At 43.1% G+C, this 22,281-nt stretch overlaps 1 protein-coding gene across 3 annotated transcripts in view; it reads right to left on the bottom strand.

The window, feature by feature from the left end:
* The window catches only part of PRMT2 (protein arginine methyltransferase 2), a 921,423-nt gene that overhangs the window by 367,509 nt on the left and 531,633 nt on the right, over positions 1–22,281 (bottom strand). For all 3 annotated transcript variants that reach the window (XM_069616030.1, XM_069616031.1, XM_069616029.1), the window contains one exon: positions 18,199–18,363. In XM_069616030.1, coding sequence (XP_069472131.1) covers positions 18,199–18,363 — 165 coding nt within the window. The remainder of the gene's footprint in view (positions 1–18,198; positions 18,364–22,281) is intronic.

The following is a 22,281-nucleotide window of genomic DNA, read 5'->3' as shown; positions in this document are numbered from 1 at the left end:
GGGAGACATGAGTGGGGGCCTGGTGGAGGCTGCCCATGGTGGCGGGGGGGTGGGGGTGGGTGGGAGGCATGAGTGGGGGCCTGGTGGTGGCTGCCCCTGCACTGCTGGGGGGTGGTGGGAGACATGAGTGGGGGCCTGGTGGAGGCTGCCCATGGTGGCTGGGGGGTGGGGGTGGTGGGAGACATGAGTGGGGGCCTGGTGGAGGGTGCCACTGCACTGCTGGGGGTGATAGGGGACATGAGTGGGGGCCGGGTGGAGGCTGCCCCTGCACTGCTGGGGGGTGGGGGTGGTGGGAGACATGAGTGGTGGCTTGGTGGAGGGTGTCCCTGGTGGCTGGGGGGTGGGGGTGGTGGGAGACATGAGTGGGGGCCTGGAGGAGGGTGCCCCTGGTGGCTGGGGGTGGGGGATTGTGGGAGACAGGAGTGGGGGCCTGGTGGGGGCTGCCCATGGTGGCTGGGGGGTGGGTGGGAGACATGAGTGGGGGCCTGGTGGAGGGTGCCCCTGGTGGCTGGGGGGTGGTGGGAGACATGAGTGGGGGCCTGGTGGAGGGTGCCCCTGGTGGCTGGGGGTGGGGGTGGTGGGAGACATGAGTGGGGGCCTGGTGGAGGCTGCCCCTGGTGGCTGGGGGGTGGGGATAATGGGAGACATGAGTGGGGGCCTGGTGGAGGCTGCCCCTGCACTGCTGGGGGGTGGGGGTGGTGGGAGCCATGAGTGGGGGCCTGGTGGAGGGTGCCCCTGGTGGCTGGGGGGTGGGGGTGGGTGGGAGACATGAGTGGGGACCTGGTGGGGGCTGCCCATGCTGGCTGGGGGGTGGGGGTGGGTGGGAGACATGAGTGGGGGCCTGGTGGGGGCTGCCCCTGGTGGCTGGGGGGTGGGGGTGGTGGTAGACATGAGTGGGTGCCTGGTGGAGGCTGCCCCTGGTGGCTGGGGGGTGGGGGTGATAGGGGACATGAGTGGGGGCCTGGTGGGGGCTGCCCATCGTGGCTGGGGGGTGGGGGTGGTGGGAGACATGGGTGGGGGCCTGGTGGAGGCTGCCCCTGGTGGCGGTAGGGTGGGGGTGATAGGGGCCATGAGTGGGGGCCTGGTGGAGGGTGCACCTGCACTGCTGGGGGGTGGGGGTGATAGGGGACATGAGTGGGGGCCTGGTGGAGGCTGCCCCTGCACTGCTGGGGGGTGGGGGTGGTGGGAGACATGAGTGGGGGCCTGGTGGAGGCTGCCCATGGTGGCTGGGGGGTGGGGGTGGGTGGGAGACATGAGTGGGGGCCTGGTGGAGGCTGCCCCTGCACTGCTGGGGGGTGGGGGTGGTGGGAGACATGAGTGGGGGCCTGGTGGAGGCTGCTCATGGTGGCTGGGGGGTGGGGGTGGTGGGAGACATGAGTGGGGGCCTGGTGGAGGGTGCCCCTGCACTGCTGGGGGGTGGGGGTGATAGGGGACATGAGTGGGGGCCTGGTGGAGGCTGCCCCTGCACTGCTGGGGGGTGGGGGTGGTGGGAGACATGAGTGGTGGCCTGGTGGAGGGTGCCCCTGGTGGCTGGGGGGTGGGGGTGGTGGGAGACATGAGTGGGGGCCTGGTGGAGGGTGCCCCTGGTTGCTGGGGTGATAGGGGACATGAGTGGGGCCCTGGTGGGGGCTGCCCATGGTGGCTGGGGGGTGGGGGTGGGTGGGAGACATGAGTTGGGGCCTGGTGGGGGCTGCCCATGGTAGGTGGGGGTTGGGGGTGGTGGGAGACATGAGTGGGGGCCTGGTGGAGGGTGCCCCTGGATGCTGGGGGGTGGGGGTGCTGGGTGACATGAGCAGGTGTGCAGGGTAGTCCCCTGTGGTGTGTGCTGCCTGCAGGGGCCGTGGAGGGTGTACAGGGAATACCTGGGAGCACACATCCAAATCGCGTGTAGAATTTCCCACGCACAACTGAAATCCACGTACCCTGACAAATCGCGTGTGGAACTTCCCGCGCACCCCTGAAATCCACGTACCCGGCCAAATCGCGTGTGGGACTTCCTGCGCACCCCTGAAATCCACGTACCCTGACAAATCGCGTGTGGAACTTCCCGCGCACCCCTGAAATCCATGTACCCGGCCAAATCGCGTGTGGTACTTCCCGCGCACCCCTGAAATCCATGTACCCGGCCAAATCGCGTGTGGTACTTCCCGCGCACCCCTGAAATCCACGTACACGGCCAAACGGTGTGTGGAACTTCCCGCGCACCCCTGAAATCCACGTACCTGGCCAAATCCCGTGTGGGACTTCCCGCGCACCCCTGAAATCCACGTGCCCTGACAAATCGCGTGTGGAACTTCCTGTGCACCCCTGAAATCCACGTACCCGGCCAAATTGCGTGTGGAACTTCCCGCGCACCACTGAAATCCACGTACCCTGACAAATCGCATGTGGAACTTCCCGCGCACCCCTGTAATCCACGTACCCGGCCAAATCGCGTGTGGAACTTCCCGCGCACCCCTGGAATCCACGTACACGGCCAAATCGCGTGTGGAACTTCCCGCGCACCCCTGTGATCCACGTACCCTGACAAATCGCGTGTGGAACTTCCCGCAAACCCCTGGAATTCACATGCCCTGCCAATTCGCGTGTGAGACTTCCCGCGCACCCCGGTATACACGCACACGTATTTTTTGTCAGCGGGTGTCCGTGTTTGTGGGTACCCCTTTGCACGTCATTTGTCCTGGAGGGCCACAGTATGGGACATTCATCATGGCAGTATATAGGTGCTTTTTTGCCCGCACCTTTTGGCGCACATTTCTTACAGGCGCAGAGACGCTACCGCCTGATTTCTTGTGACGGTCGTGTTTGTGCCTGTGCGCTGGTTTGAGCGTGCGCTTTTTTGCCCTATTCTATTCCATGAATACGTGTTGTAGGCGAGCGTGTGGGCGTTCCGCGCACTTGTACCCTGTACTTCCCCCGTGACGCCCACATTTTGGCAAGTTGTTCCCCATTCCGAGTGTTACGTCCCGTGTTCCGCCTACTTTTGTTGCGTGCACCGCGCTATGTGCGATTTTCGCTGTGGCCTGTGCGATTTTCGCTGTGACCTGGCGCACGCAGTTAGATGGCCTGTGCGCTAACGTGCGCTGCGCACTTTATTATCGCACATCCGATGGTTTTCTCGCGCACGGCCTTCCATGAATCGATGTGCGCTGCTTTTCGTGCGATTTTCGCACTTGCACTGCGATTTTCGCTATTCCACTGCGATTCGCACGTTTTTGGCCACTTGCGCCGCGCTAATTATTCCATGAATCGGCCTCTTAATCATCAATGAAATACGCCAAAAGAAATTGGATATATTGTACTTCACAATATCTACTTTTGCTTGCTCTTTACATTTAATGCAGAAACCTGATGAAGGATTAAATCTGAAATGCATTGGAGCTTCAGATACAATAAAAGCCTGTGGTTTTATATAAAGAAGTGTTGCGTTTTCTCACCAATAGAAAAGAGACTTATTATCATGGTTACAATTTACGACTAAGAGACCATCTAGAGCAACAGATAAATCTGTTACCATTATAGAGTTCACCCAGACACTGACTATAGCTAGCCAATACACAACAGATCATTAATTTACAGATCCCTAGTGTATTGGTTATCTGGTATGGATTAAATACAGATATTAGAAATCAGGATTACTTGTAATAGAATAATAGAAAGGTGCCCTCTCACCTGAACCTTTCTAATTTGGATTCACCCCAATTTTTGGAAGACCTTAAAAAAATGCCAATTGTGTCTAACTTTTACATCTACATCATTGGAGATTTCAAAGAAATGATTGATCCCCTTGCTGGCTGCCATTGGCTGATCTTACCTCAACCATCAAAAACCCATAAAACAATGCAAAATCTAATCAAACTTCTAGATCTGGTGGATTCCTTGAACATTATCAATGGGAGAGACTGTACCTTCTTCTCAGGCATGCACGACTTCTACCGCAAGATTGATATGCATCTAACCCAGGAACCACCTACATAAAAATGAATAGAGCAGTTTAACTAATTCTGATCTTCGACCACGTTGCAATCCAATTGAAAAATCCCATATTTCTTGCAAATCGGAAAAAAATCAAATCAACTTATCAGCTGGAGCCATCTTTGCTCATTGCAAAGGCTTTCCAGAACACAAATATGATTGGTAAATTGCAGACATATTACCTAAAGAATTAGCACCAAAAGAAAAAGTTTAACAAGCAGATCAGCAGTTAAACTCATCGTTAGGTCTCTTAAGTGACTCAACACCCTCCATTAATTTAAAAGTGACAAAAAAAAATAGTAACACTGCAAATTCGCAAACCAAAAAACAACTGAATGCCACAATAAGAATGTGAATTTAATAAACTCAGCAAACCCCACTACTCGGATGGCCTGACCACACTATTCCATAAACCATTCAGTAAATCAATTGTGCCCCCATTTAAAAGACCTGTCAACACCTTCATACAGTCAGGTGCCCTCGCTTGCACAACCATAGATAACATGATTACTGTTGCAAAACCCAACAAAGGCTCCCTGCAGCCTGCAAATTATCTACCTATTTCCAAATAAATATTGACAATCATCTTACGCAAAAGACTTGAAAATCCCAGTAAATATCTCACCCATCCTTCAAAAAAGGGCTTTGTAGGAGGCTGTTTTGCCATAGACAACTCAAGGCAAGGCGTTCTGTGCATCTCATTGGTCTTTCTAATGACATCCAGGACGCACAGCTACAGAGGCCCCAAATACAGAAATAGCCTTTGCTTAAATTTTATGGACTTTTCTACAAAAGACACTTTTCTGGTTTGGTTGATACCCTTTGGATATGATCATTAAAGAAAATCTAAAGCATGTGTTTTAAACAACAGTGCTTCATCTGTTTTTTTCCACTTAGCCTTGGCACTAGGATTGGGTTCCCTTTATAGTCATTTCTCCTCCGACAACATTTAGAACTTCCATACATTTTGATAAATTCATCAGTAGATAGCGTATCAACAAAGGTAAAGTTGAAACAGAATTAGAAGCCTATACGAATGACACCTTATTCATAACTAATCCAGAATCTTCAATAATAAATCAATACTGCACCATTGATTCCTACTCCTTACCATCTGGCAATACCGTTAATAAAACATTAATCTGAAATTACGCTATTGAACAAGTTGTGTTTAAATTCTGACACCGATTACTGAGGCTTTCTCTGGCAAACTGGCCTACTCAAACACCTGTCCAAAGATTTGTTAGCCCAGTGGGGTGCAGTGGAAACCATAAAGATTATAGTCCACTCAATATCAGCGACCTGCTCAGCATGTTACCTCTACAACTGCTTGATTCTTCTATCAAAAACAAACAGCTTGATTGACAAGTTCTCACAGAACAACAAAAACCCAGATTTGAATTAAAGAAGCTGTCAAACCCTAAGAATCTCTGATGCATAAACCTCCCCATCTTCAAAATGTATCATTCGGACTTCTGGGTTGGTGGATATAATCCCCCGATGTAGCCCAAACTCTGGTGTGGCTTGAAATGTATCACCACGGTCCCCTTCAACTGGCCCTTCAATCTTCCAATTAGACTTTTTAAATAAACAACTTCTATCAGAATCTTGGTACACACTTTATGAAATAGAGAATTAATGAAGGTGATGAAATCCAGGCAAAGGGGTTGTTGTCCAAAAGTCATGTTGCTAGTAATGTCCAGAGGGTCCCAATATGTAACTATGCAAAATCGGGTACAGATGGGCGAAACAGTGTGGAATTGTATAAGGAACCATGCTTTACCAAGCCACAAACCCACAAACCAATTTTGACTTCTTGTGAAATCCGGGGAACGGGCTGGCATGTTCAAATGTCATCTAGCCAGTAATGTCCATAGAGTCCTAAAAGGTAACTATGTAAATTGCGGTTCAGATTGCTGAAATGGTGTGCAATCCTATAAGGAACCAATCCTGCCATAAACATTTTTTTTTACTTTTCTATATATATATAAAAACAATAAATCCAGCTGCCCCTGAATAGATAGCAAACAAAAATGGTGGAATGATCTAAATTTTAGCTTAGTGAATAACAATGGAGACAATGTAGACTCTAGCAATGAAAACCTCCAGTTAAGCCATCCTCGGTGTAACAAAAGTCCTATTATTAAATCATGCCTTTTTTGGCCCTAGGGAAATCATTCAAATTGCAATTGTCTGACTATCCCTTATGCTGCCATTCCAAATAGGCACAGGGATTATTAAATCATGCCTTTTTTGGCCCTAGGGAAATCATTCAAATTGCAATTGTCTGACTATCCCTTATGCTGCCATTCCAAATAGGCACAGGGAAACTGCTTCCTCTTCCATATGACTTTCTACTGCAGTCAAATCAGTCCATTTTTGTCAACTATTTGGCCCACTATCTTCTCCATCTGCAAGACCATGATCAAGACTATTCCCTTATATGCAGCCATGGCGTCTCCTGCTACTGATACCAAACACACTACAATTTCAAATTGTCTGTAGTGCACTACACCAAACAACAATTGCAAAATTGATGGAAAGGCTCACACATATCTTACAGTAAATAGAGGAACCTAAATTGCTTTAAGTTGCATTGCAACCAAATCTAAATATAACACCCTTCCTGGACAGTGTAATTATTAGAGATGCAGCCAAACAGAGCTAGCCCTTGGCGACTACTTCTTGAGTTCACTGTAGGGGTGTTTGCCAAGAAGAGAAATTTCCCAATGGAGTGTGGCTGCCACACTATTTTATTAACAGACAAAAGAAAATATTGGGATTAGTTCTCAATGCGCCAGCCAAAAAAACAGTTTCTAGAAACAAATTCTAGTAGCTTGCTAGTGAGTCAATTATTAGTAACAAGGAATTTAACAACACAAGAGATCCATTGATAAACTGGTATTCTTTTAATTGTTCCAATTGTCCAATAAGCCAGGTAAGCCCTGAGGTAGAAGGGCTGGAGCAAAGCTGTTGGGCTGTGGCGGCGCTGCTATTTGTTTAACTGCGATAGAGATACCAAAAGCATCGGACTGTGGGAGTGCTGCGGTCTGAGAGAAGAGAAGGAGCACAGTTCAGCACTCCTTCCCTGCAGCTGCCTGCACAGACTTCATTTAAGGCATTTAAGGCAGAAAGGTGAAAAGGACGCCTTCACCTTAAAGCACGAAAATCACATCCCAAGTGACGTGTAAGTCACGTGTCAGCCAGCTCGGCTCATTAACACGCCCAGAGCGCCTTTGCGGCGTAAGCCCTGAGGTAGAAGGGCTGGAGCAAAGCTGTTGGGGTGTTTGGCGGCTTTGGTGCGAGGAGCGCCACAACATATGTGCCGGGGAGCTTAAATCAAAGACCCGCACGACTATCCTGCATTGCTGCAAATCGACAGTTCAGGAGCGGGAGACGAGAGTGAGAACGCAAGTGAAATCCAGGGAGAGTTAAGAACGACGAAAGACGCCACAACATCACGGTAAGCATTGTGCTACCAATTCTCATATATAGAGATCCTTGCACCCCTGATCCATTTGCCTCTCCTTTTCAACCATTCCCCGAAACTAACACTAATAGAAAAAAACAAATTGGGAGAAAGAATTCAGACTGGGAAAGTTTAAAAAAACATATCCCGTGGGGAGGGGCTGAAATTAGGAGACCAGGGAAGTAGTTAACTTTTGCTCCACTCAGAACTGATAGAAGAAAGCTAAGGGACAAACAAAAGGAAATCAATAATCTAACACCCAAATAATAAAATCTGCCTGCATCACCAGCCCCTAGGATGAAACTAAGGAGCACAGTACACTTGGACGCAACAAAAGTACAAGAGTGGGACGGCTCCTATTTGGAACCAGTGGCGCATTCCACTACGGTAGGGTCACCTGCTGACAGAAGAGAGCAGGAACCCATAATGAACAATCAATATTCAGTGGAGGCACAAATTCACACCCCCAACCGAAGATTAAAAGCGGGGAGAATCGACAGTCGAAACCAGACAGAATGTAGGAATCATTGGAAGAAAGGGCTGGAATACATAGTCACTACTAGAAACATACAGAAAACAATCAAGGAGTACTTTGAGAAAAGGAGAAGTAGAAGCCTGGATGAACTGGTGGAATACCCAACAAAGGACCTAACACAGCAGAGAGAAGGGGAGGACATGGGGAAAAAACCAGGTGAGAAACAACAGGAAAAGCAAGAAAGTATTGACAGTGAGATAGAAACAGAGCAGGAGGAAGAAAGAGAAATCCCAGAGCCACACAGAGGAAGTCCATTTAATGGAAAGTCATAACAATGAACCCTTAGAAGAAGGAAGAATAAAAAGCAAGACTTTAGTCCACCTGCAAGTGGGGCAACCCTGAGTGCTCTCAATGATGTCCTAAACTCTCTGGTGTCAGTGTTTGAACTACTGAAGGGGGGGTTCAATCACAAACAGGAATAGTCTTAGAACTAACCAATGAAGTGGCAAGATGCGAAGCATCAATGGTAGGCCTCAGTAATGTGATAAATACTGAGATAATACCATCAATAGAAGAGACAAAAAAGTCTCATTACACCACAGAAAAGAAACAGCTCTCCTCCGCACCCTCATGAAAGATCTGGGGAAAGCAGAAGTGTCTGGAAGAGAACAGATGTTGAAAGCCATGTGGAACTGGAATGAAAGTCCAGCGCAAAAAGAAATAGGAACCCAGACTGGCACCCAACATCTTGTGGCCAAGGAGGATACCCCCTATCAGAGTCAACAATAGAGGAGCTCTTAAAGACAGTCAATGATGGAAGAACAAGACCATATGGGAGGAGACACTGTAGAGAATCAAAATGAAGCTAAAGAGGACTCCAAAGATGACTCAATTATAAGTTGGACTGAGGCAAAAATCCAAAACTGTAGGAAAAGAAGGAATGCAAAACAAAAAAAAAGAAGAGTAGGAAACAAGAAAGACTCCCCCACCTGACTAAAAAGCAAGAAAAGAAGAAACAGAGGAACATCAGCCAAAAAATGGAAAGGGAGAAAAAAGAAGACATATATGAAATAGAGAAAACAACGCCACTGAGAAAAGATGAAAAAGCTCTAGAGGAGGACCCAAAGAAAGGCCAAGAAACACCAAGAGTCAATTCGAAAACCCAACCACAATGCCAAAAGGGGAAAAAAACACAGGCCAGGAATCTCCAAGGATACCAAAGAAAATAGGTGTAAACATGGGTTCACAAACTGATAACCAAATCAAATACATTGAAGCAGAGGTGACACAGACTAATAACAAAAACTTGCCCCAATTTTCATTAAACAACTCAAAAAGCCAACAGATGAAGTGGGTCCCAAAATAAGAATAGCCCTGATATTTGAAAGGAAGAAAATAACCACACTGATATCGCCAAAGTTGAAGAAACAAGAGCCCTTGATTATGAATCTGGGTTATGGAAAATTTCAAACCATCTCAGAACCCGAAATAAGAGAAGCTATAAAGAAAGAAAATTAACCTGCAAAGCAAAGGGAAGAAGAGGACAGGGAGAGCAGAAGTAGCCTCGTTGACAGCCATAGAGACCTATTTACCGGTTTTGAAATCCCTAAACTATGGCTAAAGATGGCACCAAAACGAGCAAAGGCAAAATCCCTCAGTAGAATGACAATACTATCTATAATTAAAACAAATAGAGACCTCTACCTATTCTCTTCAGATGACCTTGAATATGTGAAATTCCCAGATCGGGCCAACTCGTTCCTAGTGGAAATAGGATTGAGCTCAACAAAAGCCTACGCAGCAATCATGAAGGCAAGGAAAGAATTAGAGCAAGAAGGGCTAACCATATATACGTCGAATCCCACAAAACTCCAATCACAGAGGCGTGAACAAGATAGCCAGAAGGAAACGTCCCAGAGGGAAAGTATAGGCCCCAGGGACGTAATTGGAGAAGGGAAAAAGACAACTCGAAAGGAGGCATCAATTCAAGAAAAAACATTAGCAGCCTTGCCCGACATACTCACGCAAGTCTTGAAAAACATGGGCATAGGATCCCAGAACCTTTAGGCAGGAAGAGCTGAATGTGGTTAGCTGGAAAACAAGAGCCTCCAGCACGTTCAGGGCAAAGGAATTGAAAAAGTATCTATTGGAGAAAATTGATATTCTGGTCCTCCAGGAAACATGGTTAGTTAACCCAATAGAAATAGAGGGATTTACAATATTTTGTTTACCGGCGAGTCAGAAAGCAAAAGGGAGGCCGGCGGGAGGCTTAATCACTGCCATTAAAAATAGTACATTTAAAGATGTTATACAAATTTGGAAAGATGAAAGCGGAATCCTAGCCTGTATAGCCCACTCCACGGGAAATCAAGAAGAAGTTGCCCTGATAGTGATCAATATGTACTGGAACCCGGCAGTCGTCAAAATCCAACTATTCCAGAATAAGCTAGCTAAAATACTGGGGATGATTAAGACAAAATGGCAAGACACAGAGATTCTGTTAGCAGGAAATTTTAACGCAGAATGTATAAAGGGTAAAAAGATCAAGGGAGAGGAAAGTAAACAAACCTTATCAAATAAAGGGAAATCCTGGCTAGAATTCATCGAGGCTTGGGATCTGAAAATGTTGAATAATGCAAGCCAAGGATGTGAAGAGCCCTGTATGACATGGCATAGAGGAAATTCAGCCTCAGTGTTGGACTACATCTTTGTCAGTGAGAATCTCTTTGCCTGAAAATCACAACTAAAAATCAAACAGGAAGGGGGTAGTGACCACTCAAGATTGGAACTCTCAATTAAGTATGACTCTGGTCTTACAAACACAGTTCACAATCAAGAAATAATAGGAATAAAAAACAAAGTAAGACTAAGAAAATACGGACAAGGAGGGATAATCATTAATAATAAACTACTAAATATGTCTGAACAGACAGCCCACGAGATAGGCAACCCAGAGAAATTTGTGCCTACTCTATGGTCACTTGTTCCTCCTAAAATACCATCAAATAAGGGAAAGCAAATACATATTCATAGTTTTGACGAAGAAACAAGGCAAAGGAAAAGACTCCTAAGAAAAAACATCAGAGACCTGAAAAGCCAAAAACTCGACAGTGAAAAATAGTTTCAGCAATTGAAAACAATCCGACGTAATTACAAAGCATGGACAAAGAATCACAAATTCATGCTCCATCACAACGAGGGGGAGGTGATGCTAAAATTAGTTTCATCCTCATCATCAAGAAGTTTCTGGTCATTGATGCGAAAACTAGAATCAAGTTCCAGTAGTACATTGTGCAATCTGGTCCCAGAGAGAATCTAGGTGAAACACCTTACAAAAAACTTTCGGAAAACATTAAAAGAACAAAACTGTCCGCCCTTAGACAAAGGATGGGAAATGCAAATTGAGGAGGACGATATTGTGGAAATCATATCCAAAGCCTCAGTTTCAAGAGCAGCAGGGCCAATTGGGCTCACATACCAGGTACTCAGGGAAAACCCAAAACTATGGGCTAAGTTGTTGAGAAGGCTTTTTAGGGAGATATTGAAGCAAAGAAGCTTTCCACCATCATGGAAAACTGCCTTGATCATACCATTCTTCAGGGAGGGCGACAGGGATCCATCAAATGATAGACCCATCGCCCTTCTAGACATTGACAGCAAAATATTTATGAGACTGTTACTGAATGAGCTTTAGTCTTGGGTAGAAAAAGAGGGGGTGTTATCCACATGCCAGACAGGCTTCAGAAAAGGACTATCGACGTCTCTAAATGGATCCTTACTAAATATCCTTAGTGAAACAACAAGGGAAAAAGGAGCAACACCGCTCTATGGAGCATGGATTGACCTCTCAAAGGCTTTCGATCAGATCGATAGAACAAGACTATTGCACAAACTCAGGAAAAAGGGAATATCGGAATCATTGCTCTCAATGTTAATGGAACTGCATAGGGGAACAAGCATAAGAGTCCGCTTAGACAACATCGGTCGTCTATCCAAGGCAGTCCCAGTGGAAAAGGGGGTAAGACAGGGCTGCTTGGGGGCACCAACCTTCTTTAATCTGTTCTTAGCAGATGTAGAAGACCATCTGAGTATGTCCGCATTGGCAAGTCCAGTCATAAATGGCAGGAAAATATTCTGGATTGCCTATGCGGACGATATCATCCTGCTAGATGGAACAGCCATTGGACTGCAAAGACTGTTGGACAGCTTGGGATATATACTAAGGAGAATGGGTTGATAATAAATAAAAAAAAAAAATCGAAAATCCTAGTATTCAAACATCCAAGGAAGAAGACATCATATAATTATTGGTCTCTGGATGGGCAAAGAATCCCCCAAGTTGAAAGCCTAAAATATCTGGGATATATGATTTACGCAAGTCCAGCTAACCACAAAGTGGAGAGAGACATTATCTCTAAAACACAAGCGTTAATCCCCCAACTTACTAAAATGAGGAACAGATTCTGTAAATTCTCAATTGTCCCACTGATTAAATACTACCTGAGTAAAATAGTTCCAGTCCTATTATATGGAATAGAAGCCAAACCACAGCTTTGGAACTTTAATTGGGACACAATTGAAGGAAGAATCTGGAAAAAAGCCTTAAACCTACCATGGAGCACAACAGGGGGACAACTAAGATTTGAACTAGCATTGAAATCATTGAACTGCATGGCAGACTGGATATTAACATCTTTCTATGGAGAAATCATAAATCCCAAAAAAGGTTCTCTGTATGAAGACATCAATGAGCACCGCAGAAACTCAAGATCTGAAATTCTACAGACCCTGGACAAAAAAATAAAAATGGTAATAGCAAAGACAGAATCAAACATGGAAACTCTGATGGAACATCCACTGAAGATAAAGGAGGAGCTGGTAACCCTGGATTGTATAAAAACAATAGAAGAAACAAGATCCACAAGGCTAAGGAACACTTTTCTTATAGTTGACAAAAACATAGGTTCACTGCCAAAATATCTTGAAAACTTTCCGGATGAAAAAGCTAGAAATAATTTCCTCAGAGAAGAATGAATGTTCTACTAACGGGGGAAATTCTGAATACTCGGAAACAATCAGAAAAACAGTGATTTACTGCAAAGATTGTGCAATTCCAGGAAACCAAACTTTAAACCATCTCCTTATCGAATGTAAGGGAACGTGGAACCCGCGGGTGAAAAAACTAGGAAGATTTGTAGAGAGAGCCAAATGGCTAACATCAGAGAACACATGGCATATGTTAATCGCAGGCCACAAGACCCAGCTAATGGCGGCAGTGGTGAATTTTCTTCAATCCCTACATCTGCTTTAGAGGAATAATCTCCCCTCCCCTAGAGGGGTTTGAAACATGTCTATTTTAAATCATTGACTCTAAAGAAGAGCTATCTTTTCTTCTCTCTTCCTTCTATTTTATTGTTTGTTTTGTACGTTATATAAAAGATTGTAAAGGTTTCTTTTTCATGTCAGTAGATAGAAAATGTAGACCATATACAATAAAAAAAATAAAAGAATTGTCCAACTTTACAAATAGTGTTGCTTCACACTTATTGTATGTTTAGGTTTATCATATGCTTGTCATATTATAGTTGTAAGAAGAGTTCCATGATCCTAATTTTCAGGATAAAATGGTTTCAGTTTGAAATTAAAGTCTTTCTTTGTTTTTTTTTCTCACACGTTATAATTCTCTCGACACATGTTTCACCATTCTTGTGAGTGAATGGTTCTTCAGGAGAGATGAAGTTACTAAAGAAAACAATATTTAAACCAAAGGTCAAAATTCAAAACCTTAAGAAGTATTTTTACAATGTTGGTGATTCTCAAGGTAAGTAAAATGTACAAAGTCTTATATTAGTATGAACCTGTTTCTGTAAGGGTTCAAACTGTTTTTATGTTAAAAATAATTGGTTAAATTATGACTCACCAATACTTTGTTATGCTGCTGCGAGCAAATGACGGTTGACGCCAAAATGATGATGCAAATTTTCAATCACAATATTCTTTCAGTCATAAATGCATATGTGTTGAAGAAAGAAATATAATGCAAATAGTTGTCCTGAGGAAAGAGGGTGGAAAAAATGAAAAAAGGGGGAAGATAAGTGCCAGAAAAATACTGTTTATATATAGAGCAAGCTATCTGAGTAAGGTGAATATTTATGTAATATTAATAAGCATGTATTAGTTTCAACCATATGGGCGCATTTCTGTGCCCATATCGTTGATTCAAATAGAGTGAGCAATTGTAAGCAAAAGGGATATATTTTCTTACCTGAAAATATGTTAAAGTGAGGCCATGATAAGCCTGGTGTCCTGTTGCTTCCAAGCGAAGGCACAGGAAAGGAAAGCAAATTTGCACTTAAATACGCGCAGAATTGCGTGACGTTTGGTGCATGATGACATCACACATTGTTGATATTAACGTGATGATGTCCAATGAAAAAAATGAAAAAAGCATAAAAGGGAAAAAGAGATAAAAGGTAACCTTCATTTGCTCACAGCAGCATAACAAAGTATTGCTGAGTCACAATTTAACCAATTATTTTTACCATACGAACAGGTTGAACCCTTACAGAAACAGGTTCATTCTAATGTAAGTCTTTGTACATTTTACTTACCTTGAGAAACACCAACATTGTAAAAATACTTCTTAAGGTTTCGAATTTTGACCTTTTGTTTAAATATTGTTTTCTTTAGAATGGTGAAACACGTGTCGAGAGAATTATAAGATGTGTGATTAAACACCAAAGAGAGACTCATTTCAAACTGAAACCATTTTATCCTGAAAATTAAGATCATGGAACTCTTCTTACAACTATAAAATGACAAGCATATGGTAAACCTAAACATACAATAAGTGTGAAGCAGCACTATTTGTAAAGTTGGACAAGTGGACCAATTAAAAGAATACCAGTTAATCAATTGTTCTCTTGTGTTGTTAAATTCCTAGTTACTAATACTTGACTCACTAGCAAGCTACTAGAATTTGTTTCCACAAACTGTTTTTGTGGCTGGCGCTTTGAGAACTAGTCCCAATATTTTCTTTTGCCTTTCCTGGACAGCTCAAACCCTTGGTTCTTTGTCAAAGAAAACCTCACTGGTGGGATCAGAAGAGAAGCATAATGTACCCATTTTACTACCAGGGATACCAAGACTGCAGTCTACAAAGGAAGAGTAGGAAGTATAAATACAACAATAGACACAAAAATAATCAAGTGACAAGAATATTGTCACTTATCACTGATCGTCTACATTGATTGTCTTTTCCAGAACTGGAGTCCATGAATTGCAACTGGAAATCTGCTTGCCACCACAACATCATCATCCTTTTCTCTCTCCCCCTTCATCCCTCCTCAGTTTCCTTTCTGCTTATTCCATTAAGGTTTTGGATTTAATTTAAATATTACTACATCATTGTCAGTTGGCTGGTTTCCACACGCCTCATTGTCAGTTGGCTGGTTTCCACACGCCTGTTTGCATCACAACAATTCCCCATCATGACATACTACATGTCCGTTTTTGCATCATTGAAATGCTACATGGATCTTCAGTAGAGGGGCCACGATGACGAATATACAGATCAACACTGAAAAGTGTCCTATAAAATCTTTGAGGTACCATCAAACAAGAAATATTGATTGAGAACCGATACCCCCAACAGTGAAAAATAATAGAAGGATACCACAGCACACAGAATAAACTATACTGTACGAGAGGTGGTCATTCCTGATTTGGAGCAGGAGGACTATAACCCTCAAGAGTCTACCGAAGATGTGTTGGATTTAAAAATCACATCCTTATCACCTCCGACAGGAATTTAGGAGATGGTGTGGCTCAAGCTGATATATATGCAAGAAAATTGGGTATTTTGTCCTGAAGAAGGTTGCAATACCAAGAGAGCACTAATAATGATGCTCAACTAAAGCTACTGAAACACGTGTCGATGTAAATTCTGTCGGAATAACACACAGATTTTCGATCACCTGGAACCACTATAGGGACTTTTTGTTAACTCTTATTATTTAGAAACGTTAACAAACCTATGATTGTTACCTGATGTGTTTGAACCAATTGTTTACAGTGTGTCGATGAGAATGAGTATGAATGAGCCACAGTTGATTACAATCTTGTTTAGTAATCTTTTTAAAGAAACGTTTTTTGAATAAAATGAAATACTTGGAAATCAGGGACGTCATTTGGGGGTCGCCAGAGGTCGCAAGTGCCCTTGCGACCTCAAAAAAAAAAAAAAAAAGTATTTTTTTTTGTTTTTGCAATGCAGCTCCTGGGCTGTGGCCAGCACCATGTGGCTCTTTAATTCTGGAGTGGCTAGCTTTCTTGTTCAGGCCCCTAAAAAAAGAAGAAAAATAAGAACATGAGGGCCACAAGTCTAACACTTTCAGCACTGAACCTAAATAAGAAAGAATAGGAATGCCAAAAAATGTGTCTTTCTGGAATTCTATACAATAATTGCTAGACTCATTAAATGTTTATTTCAGGCACACTTCAGGGGGTGAGTCACTGATTTAGTCTGTTCTCAAACGCCTCAACTCAGCCTTTCATCCTTCTGAGGTCGATAAATGGGTACCAACACAGGTTGGGTGGTATTGGGTATATATTTCTTCTATGTAAAGCGCTTAAGCGTAAGTGCTATATAATAACACATCATTATCATTTGGTCATGGACGTCTGCTTGCAATAACAGTAATTTGGTAATATGTGTCTATACACACTGATCTTAACGATACATATGGCGATCCATTCACGTATGAAATGTACATCACATTATAGTGATATCGTAACCATATTTTTCGTAGTGTACAATGCTATGTGATGCCACTTCCTGTTTTGTCAATGGGTGAAAGGTTGTGTTCCATTGCTTCCCGCGATATCACTTTGGGGTGGGGTTAAATCATCAGGGGGTCAAGGGTCGTGTGATGTCACTTCCGCTACCCCTGGCATTTTGTTGAAATGACGTCCCTGTTGGAAATATAAACCAATACCCCATATTGTTATTATTTCATGACCTGTAGGACTAGGGACCCATCACAGATACCCCTTTGTTTTTTGCATAATACATGTCCGGTCATTAACTGAATCTGCCCTTGTTATTCGTTGACTACATCTTTTTCCTTTACAATTTCCATTTTGAAAAATAATAATAAACAAACTCTGAACCAAAAATAGTTGTTAATGCTGCAATTTGGATTTACTATTATTTTACACTTTGCACTGGATACATGAGATTGTAACTGTGAAGCTGGTAATGATTTAACAGATCTATGAAACTCATTTAAAGTCAAACAACAAAAAATGTCTTGCAAGACGAGCTTAATTTTGTGAGTTATAGTTATTTTTATCAACATCCAGATATCAGGATTCTGTCAGAAAAAAAGAAAAACACTGACAGTCACCGCACGTCTACCATATTAGATGGTGAAAACGTTTTTTAAAGTGAGATCAAATGCCTTTTGGGCAAGAAAAATATGTAGCACTCTGCACGAAGGCTGGTAAATAATTGTCTTTGAAGTTGGGACAGTTGCAAAGAACAACTAGAGGCCAGAATTGGGTGGTCAATTGGCAAAATAAAATCAAATTTACTTGTTACTTTATTACAAAGAGAGGCAATGTAAACACTATTTACCTTCACCAATGGGTTTCACTTCAGAGGGTGGGGATAGACTGAAAAAGTGAGTCCTGTAAGCATCCTATAGTAAAGGGGATCACACATACAAGGGTATCGGAAACATGACGAACCAGGAGGAACAGGTAATCAAAACACTTCCCCATCTCTCCGATACCCTTACTGGTTACCCTGCAATACTAATTTTACTGGTGCCCTTGCTCCGTTCCTCTACGCTTCCCTCCTACTGTTCACCTTACTCCTTTTGCCGTTCTTGCTGGCAACCACACTAGCCATTGCAATAGTCCCATGGGTAAACCCATCAACCTTCTTGCCACTGCAGTCCCTACCTCTACACACTACTATCCCTCTGGTTGCACTTCAAACCTATGACCATTTCGACTGTGTGCTGCCTTTGCTGGTCACCCCGCTACCTTCTCAGGCATTGCGGTTTACCCATTAGCATGACTCCCCATCCGTATATCCTCTGCACCTTGGACTTCACTGGTCTTCCCTTCCCACCCACTACCCTAACTACTAGCCACCAACATTCCCAACACACTACTGACCCTCCAGTTTCACCCTATGAAACTTCCATTCACTGTCCTCACTGGCCATCCACTATCCATCTAATTTCATGTTGCCCATGTTGGTCACTCAACTCACCACAAGGCAGGTTCCCATCCACTCAGATATCAGGACATCAACTTTTTCTGGCAGGATTACATCCTCGACTTTCTGCTGGAAAACTGTGATGAGGTCCTGTAGGCCATTGTGGGCCACCAGCTGCTCTGTGTACTGGGCAATCTCGCTTGCCTCCACGGCATACACCTGACAAAGAAAGGCAGATATCTTGTTTAGTAAGGTGAGTGATCATTTCATTTAGAAGGGGGTGGATTGTTTTTAGTCAATCAAACCCATCATACAGGGTGTAAACGTGTTCCGTCTCTCTCAGACCCATAGCTGCTATACAGAATGATTGTTCCCTTTCTCTTGCTTATTATAAATGAGGAAGACTTTCTTAAACATGTTTTTGCTTTCTAATTTGTTATACACAGTGTAATGTAAGCACCCCACTCGCACCTATATATCAGACATTCTCTCTCCTCTTCCACTTAGGATGTTTGCTTACCTCGAATATATAAGCTGCTTCATTAAACCACCATACCTGGGTTGCCATTTTCCCACTATTTTCTCCTCACTCCTTTTCCTGGGATACACTGTTTTTCACTTACCTCATAAATGGAAAATAATCCTCTCCCTGATTACCTGTTATATGAGGTGTGATCTGTTTTTCTTTTTCTTCTCCCCCATTCTAACTCTCTGACCCCTTATATAAAATTAAGCCTACTTCTCATCTTGCCTCTTAAGACCTTATAATCTCTCTATGCCTTGCCATAAACACAGTATGGTTCTGTACTTTCAACATTTCAATACAGCAGCATCTCTCCAACCTCATGTACAATGCATTCAATCTTTGAACCTCCTGTATAACGGGCAACCTCTTCCCTCACCTCGCAATTAGCTGTTCAATCACCCTTTAATTTTTCTACTCTTATCTCTGCACTTTTGTTCATCTTCATACGTAGTGTTAGGTGCGAAAATCCTCCCTGGGTCCTTTTTGCTAACTTTTTGCTGTCCTGGACTTTCTTCCCAGCAAGGTTTAATGCAAGCCTCACTGAAGATTGCAGCACCTTCTTCAATGTGCTGCGGTGGTAGCCCCACTGCCATCTTAAGGCATTTTGAGGCTCAGGGCACATACAACTTCAGAACAACCCCTCCCCTTACCCCCAAACTAAAGAAATTAAAGGATCCAAACTCTCTGGTGACGCAATTAGAAGGGCTACTCCATTAAAGCCCTCTTGCCCTCTTTATCTTTATTGGAATCAGAATAATAAAAGGCATTTCAAGAGCAACATTAGCAGTTCATGACTAGTTTGATTTTGTTCTAGCAAAAGTAAAGGGCACTTTTTAACAATAGCAGCCATGAGTAAGGTACACTGGTCGTAGTATAAATGCAGGGCACAGATGAGCAACTGTATGAAAAAGGAACATATACGCCAGCATAGACACACAACTTACTTGGATTAGCAGCCTCACAGAATATAAATGCACAAGCATGTATTAAAGAGACTGATCAGAAGCAATGACAAAGGTACACATAACGTTGGCTTATATGGCGGATACTATTACTGGTTACCAGGAAGGGGCGCATAACGGGACTTATACTGAGAATAGAAGAGGACACGATTGTCAAGTTGTATTACTGTTAGCGAGCACAGACACAAATTACTTTGTGGTGTGCGATATATCAATGGGCACTATTGTCATATATGAAGCAACACTATAGCCAGATAGACTATGAGTGAGGTTTTATGAGGAGCACCCTGAGAACTAAATCACTCTTACGGCTGATCATTTTGAAATATTCAGGGACTGGCAAATATGACAGGTTAATTGAGCAGTCCAGGATCACACACTTTAAATAAGAGGCAAAGCTGGGATTTGAGCACAGTGTGCAAATTATACACTTGACCAAACTGTTTTTCCGTTCATGTCATATAGCAAGGTGCAAATATTTGTGAACGCTTGACTTTCATGAACTAAAATAATACCATGTTTTGTAGACCCGACTTGAAAAGTACACAGATCACATAACCCAACATTTGAAGAAAAAAAACGTTCTAGAAGAATGTTATGTTAAGAGTGGCGGATTTGAGCTACACGTTCTCTATCATCAAGGAACGTATACTAATTGATGCAAGTCTACAAAATCTCATCTAGGTTTTTCTATTGCATTGCATTTTAACATTTTAAATAACCTCCACACACAGACTTGTGGTTGTTATTCATGATGTGCATAAGAACATTTGAAGTTGTACAAAAACGCAAACCGTTTTTTGTGACAAATAAGCAGACCTGAATATAAGCTTCTGACAGGTCTGTGATATTGGGTCCGCTCTTTTCTATATAGAACCCCTTCCAATCAAATGGCATACATAAAAGAAAAGAGCAGGTTATAGCCCAAACAACTTCACCACAATGTGAAAGGGCAAATATTGTGACAGAAGACAGAAGAGTGATATACAGTGAGATAAGATATGTTCAGGATCCCTATGATCATCTGGTGGTAAAGCCGGAATATGAGCCTCAACACTTCGGTCCCAGTCTTGAATTTGGCTACCTAATCACCTCTCCTGGCTAACACTTTATACTCATCACTGTGGGTTGCCACACACATTTTACAACCCCCTTCAAGAGGAACAGAACTCTAGACGTGCTCCATGCTGATGCCTTGTTCATTTTTATAGCTATTGCAACCTAGTGCAGGTACGATCTTTTGAAACACAGTAGGTGTCACTATCCCCAATGTTAATGTTAAAGGATATTTGTGCAGTGCACTAAGGCCACTGGAGTGGTCCCCTGGCGGCTCTGAACAATGAATATGTATTGCAAGAAGTTTATCAATCTCAGATAAAGCGAAATGCAGAGTCGGCTTTGGCAGAACTTGGTACTGTGACCCTGGATATGAACAAAGATCTCTGTAGCAAGTGTTTAAAACACGGCTACCTTCCGAACCATAGTGGTAGTGAAATGTATCAAATCCGTTTCAACTTTGGTTTTGCAAGTCATTCATATATTGTTCACAAAAATGTGAAAATGCTACAGTAGTTATATCATATAGTAAACGCACAAACTGTATGCATGACAATGATCATAGCAAGCATTACATGATTAATCTATCTGTATGGAAGGTTCTTAACAGCTAGGCAGCAGGTGTGTGGCCTCACCAGGGCACTATGACATGAAAAATCCAGATGTGTTATTTATGATTTATTTTAATGGCAGACTTCTTTGCATTAGGCAGCCACGTGGGCTTGTGTCCCTTTTGTCCTCCAACGAAGATGTCCCTGAATAGCCCGTTGGGTACTTCAGGAGTGAAACATTTTGTCGCTGGGTGAGGTTTCTCACCCAATGTTACATGCTGTTGGCAGTGGTACACTTTTTATGTGCTTGCAATGTGATTTAGACTGTTTTCCACAACAGTAGTCACTTATTCCATGAACGGGAACCAAATGGCTACCTCTTTTTGTTTTCAACATGGCTAGTCTCTTAGTGGTCCTTCCTGTACCTGTTGCAGAGAACAAACATTCTGCCCAATTGACTGATGATTCACAAAGCCTCCTTCAATATAATAAAGTCTAAGCTTGGTGAGGATATTCCAAACACCACAACCAACATCCCTTTGTGTGTGCCTGTGAAACATGAATGAGGCTGCCCTCCTCTCCTCCCCCGATTTATGTTATCAAATGTTAAAAAGGTGCATGGGAGTGACTAGGGGGCTGGGTTTAAAAAAAAAAAGTTTGGGAATAACAACTTTAAACTTTAACATAATTAAACCTAAAATCAATGTTTTAAAAAAAAACGAACCTAACAAAAACCCAACATGAAAAGCAACATTGCTGAAAAGACAACCAGCCATCTATTTTTGTATTAGTGTTAACGTGTGAATGCGTTGATGTGGTTATTTAAGATGTAAGTGTATGTTTTGAGGGCATTTAACATAAGGACCTATTGTGAATATATGGTTATGAGGTAGTTTAATATATAATGTGACTGTGGATGATTCTTTTAAGAGCATTTAAAATAAAGTGTGATTGTGGTTATATGGTTTGAGGTCAGTTAATATAAGGTATGATTATGGGTATATGTCATGAGGTCATTTAGCATAATGTGTGATTGTAAGGG

The sequence above is a fragment of the Ambystoma mexicanum genome, chromosome 9 (genome assembly GCF_040938575.1).
Source record: "Ambystoma mexicanum isolate Mex_15411 chromosome 9, UKY_AmexF1_1, whole genome shotgun sequence".
Taxonomy (NCBI): Eukaryota; Metazoa; Chordata; class Amphibia; order Caudata; family Ambystomatidae; genus Ambystoma; species Ambystoma mexicanum.
The sequence above is the reverse complement of the archived record's forward strand: the minus strand, read 5'-3'. Positions and strand labels throughout refer to the sequence as shown.